The 10742-nt window shown below is 37.9% G+C and overlaps 1 protein-coding gene across 1 annotated transcript in view; it reads left to right on the top strand.

Annotated features, from left to right (window-relative positions):
* Positions 1-1139: 1139 nt before the first annotated feature.
* Positions 1140-10742, top strand: part of TEX55 (testis expressed 55) — a 10481-nt gene continuing 878 nt past the window's right edge. Inside the window, exons 1-3 of the mRNA XM_042781393.1 lie at positions 1140-2348; positions 2898-3041; positions 10269-10331. Of these exons, the coding sequence (XP_042637327.1) occupies positions 1140-2348; positions 2898-3041; positions 10269-10331 (1416 nt within the window). The remainder of the gene's footprint in view (positions 2349-2897; positions 3042-10268; positions 10332-10742) is intronic.

Raw genomic sequence — 10742 nt, forward strand, 5'->3', positions numbered from 1 at the left:
CTCTGACAACATGACAACATGAATGTGAGATGAGGTCTGTCCATTTTCACTTCTAAGGAGCATTCCAGCCGTACTTCTTCAAATACAGATTTGTTCATTTTTCTAGAAGTCCATGGTACATTCAATATTCTTCGCAAACAGCACAACTCAAATGCATCAATTCTTCTGCAGTCTCCTTATTGACTGCCCAGTTCTCAAATGCATATAAGGAGACTGGAAATACCATGGCTTGGTTAAGATATACCTTAGTCTTCAAAGTGCTTTCTTTGCTCTGGGGTGAAGAGAGCAGCAAAACTCTCATCTTCTTTAATGTGAGGAAAGAACCACATGGCTTTGGTAACATGAATGATAGGAAGACTAAACTCTTTCTGGTTTCATTGAAAACAGTGAGCACTGGCATTGTTTGTTAAGATGGAACTAAAGAATGGTTTTTTAAATAATTGAAAACAATAAAAACATAATTTAGCTGTCTCACCAAAATACTGATTAGAATCTAAAATAAAATTTAATTGAGTAGGGCCATTTACTAGCACGGTGTCTGACACTAATATACTATTGTGCAGCACAACTGTGATCACAGACAAACGTTATTACCAAAGTATTAATTTGATTTATCAGCAACAGTATCCGCTGTTCACGTACGTTGCCCTCATGTAATTTGGTTCTCATCTGCTAACAATTTTTGCTGTTGTTAATGAGCTCCTATTTCTCACACACCGCTGTACTTCCATAAAAACTAAGTAGGGTAGGCTAGCTCTAAGCCATCAATTCAGAGCCCTGAGGCCTAATTGCCAGGCGATGGTCACGAAGCTGTAGTTGCTAGAGTGTAGGAAATACCTCATTTAAAGTGTGTGTCCGCCACCGTCCTGCCTAACACCAACTGCAACATTGGCTGACTGCAGCCGGACAGCGCTTCTCACCACCACCCCCTACCCCGCCCCTTAAACCCTGCACCCAGGCGGAGCCTATGGCAACTGCCTAACTCTCCCTGGAAGGAAGCGCGTCCACCCGGAAGAGCCTTGTGTTGAGAAGCTGGAACAAAGCCCACAGGAAACGTCATCAAGAGCGTTTCTGCAGGGTAGTCTAGACGACCACCCACAGAGCCTGGCAAACTAGACCAGCCAGGGATACCGTGAAAGATGGAGCAAGTTCCAGAAGAGGTTTCGGACAACGACTCTGACACAGCCGGGCCAAATGCTGACCAATCTGACGACCAGGAAGAAGGCAACTGGACAAACCAGGCTGAAGGAGAGGCAGTTTACCAGAATAGTAATGAAATAGCTGACCAGGCTGCTGAAGGACTGTCTTATCAGGATGATCCTGATATATATGGCCAACCTGAAGGAAGAACTCATCAACAGATTCAGGCTGACTCGGACCTTACTGACACTGCTGGCTATAGCGCATCTGGTAAGGTTAGCCAAACAATGTCTGGCTTCAACATATCTAGCCAAATTGATAATGTACAGTATGAGCATGATCTCAAGATGTCTGGCCAGGCTGACCAAATAACTTCTGAACAGACTGATCACAGATTGTCCAATGAAGCTCATCAAAGACCTTACGAAAAAACTGATCACATATTCTCTGCTGCGCCTGCCAAAAGAAGTTCTGAGAAGACTGACACCAGATTGTCTACTACTGTGTCTGATGGAAGAACTTCTGAAAAGATTGACCACAGATTGTCTGGTCCAGCTGACCAAAGAACTTCTGGACAGATTGACCGTAGAGTATCTGGTCCAGCTGACCGAAAAACTTCTGGACAGATTGACCATAGATTGACTGGTCTAGCTGACCAAAGAATTTCTTTACAGACTGACCACAGATTATCCAGCCGGACTGATCAAAGAATTTCTGAACAGGTGGACCACATATTGTCTCACCCTGTGGACCAAAGAATATCTGTACAGAATCACCAAGCCACTGAACCAGCTCAACATGAGGATGACTATGATGAATCTGACCATATTGAGAGTATATTAGATTACCAAGCTAACCGCTTAGTGCACAAACAGGAGAACCACACTGAAGACTATCTGACTGATTATGGAGCACCTAGCCAGTATGACTACAGAATGTTTACCCAGGTTGAGGATAGAAAGAAGGATGAAGAGGATGACTACAGAGTACAACCCTGCAAATTTGAGGATAGCCAAAAAGACCTCAATAATTTCGGTTTTTTAATTGCAGTAGGAGCTGAAACTCAAACTTCAACCTTTCTTCAAAACTACAAGCCATTTGATACCAGATTAACCAGTGATTTCCAAACAAAAGACCAAGACCTTTCCCAAATATTTCCCTCTGTCCCACCTAAATTGGACTATACCCTTGGTGAAGAAACCAAGCCTGTAGGTTAAAGGGGATTTTTTTTTTTTTTTTTTTTTAACATATCTGGGAGGTTGGAGACCAAGCAGGGCGGCAAGAAAGAGAGTAGGGGAACATGTTGGATCAACGAATAAGCCCTCATGTTGAAGGATAGTAGGAGGATGGGAAATAAAGAGTTGCTTTTGCCTTCTCTACTACTGTAACCCCATTCTGGAAGGATTAATGACCCAGAATTCAGACCTGGATTTAAAATCCTTACTCCTGCCAACTCTGTAACATTGAATCATGCTCCTTTTCTGGCTTCTCTAAAAGAAAGAAATTTGAAGTAGATTGAAAACCTCTATGAAGGGAATGGGTTTTGAGTAGACTAGATTCCTAAGGTACCACCCAGGACTTGAGGTGTTTTCTATTGCCTAGAGTATCAGCTGAGTCTCTCATAAACAATGTCTTTTCTCCAGCTCCTAGTATATATTCAGATCCCATCAATACCAGATTCCACTGATAATAACAACAAAAATTCCTGGGTCTTTGCAATTTATTAAAGGCTCTTTGGGGTGATATTTCAATTTCAGGATTATGTTTCACAATTTGAGCAAGAAAAGAGTTTTTATGAACACAAGCAAACTTATAAGAAGTTTCCCTCTATAGTGTATGAAGATCCTTATCAACTTGCACTCCAATATATGGAAAAGCACAGTATTCTGCAAATATTCCAGGTACACTTCTCAATCCCTCCATTTAATTGTGAATTTTACAATAATTATAATTTAAAAGACAAACTTTGACCTGTCTCTCAAGAAACACAAGAAATGATCTTTGCTATAAAAGGGATATAATGTAGTTGACCAGTCACTAAATATACTAAGATGTATTAGCCAAAGGTAAATGATGAACACCAAATGAATGATAGTGTGATATTAAACCTTTTGGAGGGATTAGAGATCAGGTAGCTTTCTTGGTAGGGAAAAAGTTGGACAAATGTTAAAGTTTGAGCCATACTGGAAGGAATGACAAAATGTTGGCAATTAAAAAAGAGAAAAGAGGCTTTCCAGGGAGGGATATAATACCTACAGTAGAATGACCATATTATGACTATTTAAGAAGCCACCCTCATTAAGAGAGAAAGAAGTTAAAACTTACCTAAAACCAAACCAAACTCACTGCTGTCAAGTCCGATCCGACTCATGGCAACCCCTCCTTGGGTTTCTGAGGCAGTATCACTAAGGAAGTAGATTGCCCAATCTTCTTTCTGAGGAGTGGCTGGAGGGTTTGAACCACCAGCCTTCTGGTTAATAGTCAAATGCCTTAGGTGCTATGCCACCAGAGCTCCTAAAACTTACTTATAACTTTTGAAATCACAAATCTCATTGACCTCAAGATGTGGTGCTGGAAACGTCTTTGAAGTTTAACATTCCATGGCCTCTATGGAATTACAAGACTGGATTATCACGTGTGTGGCCGGTTACATGTGTGTGCACCTAGTGGAATGTTTTTGCTTTTGTTTGCCTGATGTTTTTATGTTAATGTTATTGCAAAGCAATCAATGTATTGATATAGTAACATATGAATATGAAGTAGCTTTTTGGTTGATGTTGTTGTTTAGATGCCATCGAGTCAGTTCTGACTGATTGTGACCCTTTGTAAAACAGAATGCAACACCACCCAGTCTTGTACCATCTTCACAACCATTGCTATGTCTGAGTCTATTATAACCACTATGTTGATCCAGCTCATTAAGGATCTTCCTCTTTTTCACTTACTCTCTACTTTTCCAAGCATGATGTCCTTCTCCAGGGACTGGTTCCTCCTTTTGACATGTCCAAAGTATGTGAGACCAAGTCTCACCATTCTTGGTAGTATTTCTTCCAAGACAGATTTGCTCATTCTTCTGGGGGCAGTTCATAGTACATTTGGTAATTCTTCATCAACACCATAATTCAATGGCATAAATTCTTCTTCAGGCTTCCTAACTCATTGTTCAGATTTCACATGCATATGAGGTGACTGAAAATATGATGGTTTGTGTCAGATGCAACTTAATTCTAAGAAACATCTTTACTTTTTAACACTTTAAAGAGGTCTTTGCAGCAGTTTTGCCCAATGCAATAAATCATTTGATTTCTTGACTGCTGCTTTCATGGGCATTGATTATGGATCCAATAAAATGAAATCATTGACAACTTCAGAACTATTTCCACTTATTATAATGTTGTATATCAGCTCAGCTGTGAAAATTTTTGTTGTATGTTGAGGTGTAATCCATACTGAAGGCTATACAATCTTTGACCTTCATAAGTAAGTGCTTCAAGTCCTCTTTGTTTTCAGCAAGCAAGTTTGTGTCATCTGCATATCACAGGTTGTTAATGTGTTTTCCTCTGATCCTATTATCATTAATAACACAAAAAAGTAAAATTCTGCTGAAAATAATTCAAAAAAGTTGCAGCAATTCATGGAAATGGAACTGCCAGAAATTCAAGCCAGTTTCAGAAGAGGATGTGGAATGAGGAATATCATTGCTGATATAAGATGAATCTTGGCCAAAAGCAAAGAATACCCGAAAGAAGTTTACCTGGTTTTATTTTGTTTTGTTTTGTTGACTATGTAAAAGCATTTGACTCTGTAGATCATAATAAATTGTGGATAACATTGCAAAGAATGGGAATTACAGAATAGTTCATTGTCCTCATGAGAAACCTGCCCATACACCAAGGGGCAGTCATTCAAACAGAATGAAGGGATATGGCATGTTTTAAAATCAGAAAAGTGTGTATCAGGGTTGTATCTTTTCACTATGCTTATCCAGTCTGTGTGCTGAACAACTAAGCTGAGGAGCTGGACTGTATAAAGAGGAATGTAGCATCAGGATTGGAGGAAGACTCACCAACAACCTGTATAATATGCAGATGACACAACCTTGCCTGCTGAAGGGGAAGATGACTTGAAGTACTTACTGTTGAAAAATCAAAGACTACAGCCTTCAATGTGGATTACATCTCAACATAGAGAAAACAAAAGCCCTCACAAAAGGACCAATAAGCAATATCATGATAAATGGAGAAAAGATGGAACTTGCCAAGGATTTAATTTTACTTGGATACACAATCAACAGCCATGGAAGCAGCATTCAAGAAATCAAATGAAATATTACACAGGGCAAATGTACTGCAAAAAAACCTCTATAGAGTGTTAAAGAAGAAAGATGTCACTTTGAAGATTAAGGTGAACTGACCCAAACCATGGTATTTTCAATAGCTTCATATGCATGTGAAAGCTGGACAACGAATAAGGAAGACTGCAGAAGAATTGATGCATTTGAATTGTGGGGTTGGCAAAGAATTCTGAAAATACCTTGGACTGCCAGAAGAAAGAACATATCTGTCTTGAAAGTACAGCCAGAATGCTCCTTAGAAACAAGAATAGCCAGACTTTGTCTCACATACTTGGTCATGTTATCAGGAGGGATCAGTCCCTGGAGAAGGATTTCATGCTTGGTAATGTAAGAGGGTCAGGGAAAAAGGGAAGTTGACATTGCAGTGATGGGCTGAAGCATATCAATGATTGTGAGGATGTCCCAGGACCAGATAGTGTTTTGTTCTGTTGTACATACGGTCACTATTAGTTGGAACCAACTCAATGTCACCTAACAACAATAATCCTGATGCCTTGTTCTTCTTCATATAAGCTACTTTCCTGGATTATTTGCTCAGAATACAGATTAATTGTGAAAGACTATAACTCTGATGCATGCCATTCCTTATTTTAAACCACACAGTGTCCTCTTGTTCTGTTTGAACTACTACGTCTTGGTCTGTATACAGGTTCCTCATCAGCAAAATTGGAATTCCCATTCTTTGCTATGTTATCCTTAATTTGTTATGATCCATACAGAAGAATACATTTGCATAATCAGTAAAACATGTAAACATCTTTCTGTATTCTTTGCTTTCAGCCAAGATCCATCTGATATCAGCAGTCATATCACTCATTCCACGTTCTCTTCTGAATCAAGCTTGAATTTCTGGCTATTCCCTGTTGATGTCCTGCAATCATTTTTGAATTATATTCAGCAAAATTTTACTTGCATGTGATATTAATGATATTGTTGGATACTGTCAGCATTCTGTTGGATCTTTTTTCTTTGAAATCAGCACAAATAATGATCTCTTCCACTTGGTTGGCCAGGTAAATGTCTTCTAACTATCTTGGGATAGTTGAACAAGCACTTCCAGCATTGCATCTATTTGTTGAAACATCTCAGTTGGTATTCTGTCAATTCCCAAATTCTTGTTTTTTGCCAATGCGCCCATGCATCTTCCTTCATTACCATCAGTTCTTGATCATATGCTACCTCCTGAAATGGTTGAATGTCAATCAACTCCTTTTATACAGTGAGTCCGTTAATTCCTTCTATCTTCTTTTGATGTCTTCTGCATAAGTCAATATTTTGCCCATAGAATCATTCAATATTGAAACTCAAGGCTTGAGTTCTTCCATCAGTTCTTTAAGCTTGAGAAATGCTAACTGTGTTCTTCCCTTTTGGTTTTGAAACTCCAGGTCTTTGCATATTTCATTATAATACTTTACTTTATCTTCTCAAGCCACCCTTTGAAATCTTATATTCATTTCTTTTACTTCATCATTTCTTCCATTTGCTTTAGCTACTCTTCATTCAGGAGCAAGTTTCAGAGTCTCTTCTGACATTCATTTTGGTCTTTTCTTTCTTTCATGTCTTTTTTGTGACCTTTTACTTTCTACGTGTATTACCCTAGATGTCATCTCTCAGCTCATCAGGTCTTTGGTTATTACTGTTGAATGCATCAAATCTATTCTTGAGATTGTCTCTAAATTCAGGTGAGATATACTTTGGTTTGTGGATTTGTTTTATTTTTCTTCACCTTTAACTTGAACTTAGATAAGAACAGTTGGTGGTCTATTCCACAGTCAGCCTTTGGCTTTGTTCTTGAGCTTCTCCATTGTCTCTTTCCGCAGATCTAGTTGCTTTGACTACTGTCTCTTTAATGACCTGTTGCTTTCCACTCAGTGAGGTCCATATGTATAGTCACCATTTATGTTCTTGAAAAAAAGATATTTGCAATGAATAAGTCATTGATTTTGCTGAATTCTAGTATGAGGTTTCCAGCGTCATTTGCATCAACAAGGCCATATTTCCCAACTACCAATACTTCTTTGTTTCTAACTTTCACATTCCAATCATGAGTAAGCATCAACGCATCTTGATTGGGTGTTTTATCAATTTCAGACTGCAGAAGTTGGTAAAAAAAAAAAAAAAAACTTCCAATTTCTTCATCTTTAGCATTAGTGGTTGGTGCATAAATTTGAGTAATAGTCTATTAACTGGTCTTCCTTATAGGTGTATGTATATTATTCTATCACTAATAGGATTGTAGGGATCTCTGGTAGCATAGTGCCTAAGGCACTTGACTGCTAACCAGAAGGCTGGCGGTTCAAACCCACCAGCCACTCCTCGGAAGGAAGATGGGGCAATCTACTTCCGTAGTGATACTGCTTCGGAAACCCAAGGAGGGGTCGCTATGAGTCGGGCCAACTCGACGGCACATAACAACAACAACAACAATAGGATTGTACTCCAGGATAGATCTTGAAATGTTCTTAAATGATGAATGCAATGCCATTCCTCTTCAATATTCCTGGCATATTATACCATATGATTTTCTGATTCAAAATGGTATTCTGTGGTTGGAAAGGTGTAAAATAATAATACCCACCTCAGATGAAAATACTGAAGCTGGAAATGTTTGAAGAAGAGATCAACTTTTGTAATTTGGTAGCCCAAGCAAGACTCAAATCCCAGCTTTGCCACTTATTATCCTTGTGATTTGGGGAAAATTACTAAACTTGTGCAACACTCAATTTCCTCATGTAAAATGATGATAAGTGATACCTACTTCATTACTCTGCTCTATACCTTTTCTTTCCTGAAATATTTCTTTGTTGGAAGAGTAGTAATGGCTAGATTTCCTTACTTTAATCAAACAACTACAAATTATTAAACTCATGGATGAAAGCTATGGAAGAAAGTAGAGTTATTCTATAAATAATTTTCTTCTATTTCAAGAAAAAACAATGCTTATTCATGCAACATTGATATAAGAAACATTTATTTTCATATACGTGTTCAGTAGAAATATATAAAACACATAATGAAAGGCATGGGTGCATTAAACAGATGTGAACACTTTGTATCTGAAATTTGCTGTATTGTTATTCCCTACAAATGAGTCTTGTGCATACTTCATTATAATTTTCAGGTTATTCAATAGCCACAAAAAGCATAGAAGTGAACCTCTGATCAATACTTTCTCATTCATTCTTACACTGAACATTATTTTCACCTTTTAGAACCAAATACTTCAGAAGAAAGGTTCTACGTAAAATAATATGGTATTTTTTACTTTAAAGACTCTTCTTTGACAATTCTTCAAAGCAAATAATTTTTTAATTTCTGTGTCTAACAAGATCACCATTCTCAAAACAAAGACTTCCTTCAAACGTATTCTCTTCCTAGCTCTTTGGTTTTTTTAAAATTATTTTTAGCTTCCTTTCTCCACCCACCCCTGCTAAATCTCTGTGTTGTTTAAGGTTACGTGTCAACTTGGCAGGACCATAATTTTGAGTGGCTTGGCAGCTGTGATGTAGTTATTCCCCATAATGAGACTGGATGTGGTGTAATCACCTCCATGGTGGAATCTGCTGTGAACAGTTAATCAGTTGAAAGGGAGTTGCTTGAATTCAGGGTATGGCCTGCTTCTGGCATATATATAGAAAAGATCCTGCATTTGGTTCTCAATGCATCATCTCCAGTTCCTGGACTTGAACAAGTGGCCTTCTGTGTTGCCTGTCAATCTTGGGGTTGTTGCCTTCAGAGCCTGAAAACCAACAACTTGCCATTTTATATGCTGACCTTGGATTAGTTAGCCTTAGCAACCAGCAGTTGCTGAGTCAGGAAAAGCCTCCACCTTGATCCAGTGAGCCTGGAAGGCCCAAGGTTGAGGGCCCACCACCCAGGCCCTAGAGCCAGCACTCTGAATTTGGATTTCTAGCCTACCAGCTGTGAGAATAAATTTATCTTTGTTAAAGCCATCTACTTGTGGTATTTAGGTTATATCAACACTAGAGAGCTAAGACACCATCAAAGAATATATCTTTTTGTGTGTGAAACCCTTTTCTTGACTTTTATAATAGTGATCTCATACAATATTTATCGTTTTGTGATTGACTAACTTCACTCAGCATAATGGGCTCTAAGTTCATCCATGTTATAAGATGTTCCAGAGATTTATCACTGCTCTTTAACATTGTGTAGTATTCCACTGTGTGTATGTACCATAGTTTATTGATCCATTCCTCTGTTGATGGGCATTTCGGTTGTTTCCATCTTTTTGCTATTGCAAATAGTGCTATGATGAACATGGTCGTGCATATATCTGTTCTTATCATTGTTCTTTCCCTAGGATACATACCTAGTAAAGAGATTGTTGAATCATATTATATTTCTATTTCTAGCTTTTAAAGGAAGCACCATATCATTTTCCACAGTGGTTGCACCATTTTACAGTCTGACCAGCAGTGTATGAGGGGTCCAGTCTCTCCACAACCTTGTTAGAGTTTGTTGTTTTCATAGCTCTTTGATCTTGAAAACCAGTTATACACACACACACACACACACACACACACATATATATACAGTGATTCATTACTAAGTATTGTATTCCTCTAAATTTACCTTAATTTGCCTAATTTCATCAGTAGTAAGAAAGTAAGTTGTTACTTTTTAGAAATATATGAATTTCTTCAAAATGCTATGGTACATTTTAGGTTAGTGCATAAGATCACATCAGATATAACCTGACCACATAACTTTTGCTCAGAACTATAATGCAGTGCCTTCTGTTCTTTCTCAGCAGATCACTGAAGACTTAGTCTGTGAAAAGCCAGAAGACCCCCTGCATTTTATGCTGTGCCAGGTAAGAATAGGAGAAAAAGAACAACTTTTTCCCTCTTTTTATAGTAAAACATAGCACATATTGCAGGAAAGTAAACAAATCAAAACATGTACAACTCAGTGAATTATTGTGAAGTGAACATACCTGTAACTACCATTCAACTTTACTAAACTCAGCTTACTAACTCTGATCATTTATTTGTAGATTCCTTGAATGTTTCTACACATACCATTTTATCATTGCAAATTGACAGTTTTGCTTTGTTTTGACTTTTCCAATCTTTGTCCTTTCTTTTCTTTTCTTACTGCATTATGTTATATATAATATATGTAATATAACATAATAAATATATATAACATATGTATAATATGGGAGCTCTAGTAATATAGTGCCTAAGGCGCTTGACTGCTAACCAGAAGGCTGGTGGTTCAA

Source organism: Orycteropus afer, unplaced genomic scaffold (assembly GCF_000298275.1).
Source record: "Orycteropus afer afer isolate SDZICR_OR568_19922 unplaced genomic scaffold, OryAfe1.0 scaffold00114, whole genome shotgun sequence".
NCBI classification, from domain to species: Eukaryota; Metazoa; Chordata; class Mammalia; order Tubulidentata; family Orycteropodidae; genus Orycteropus; species Orycteropus afer.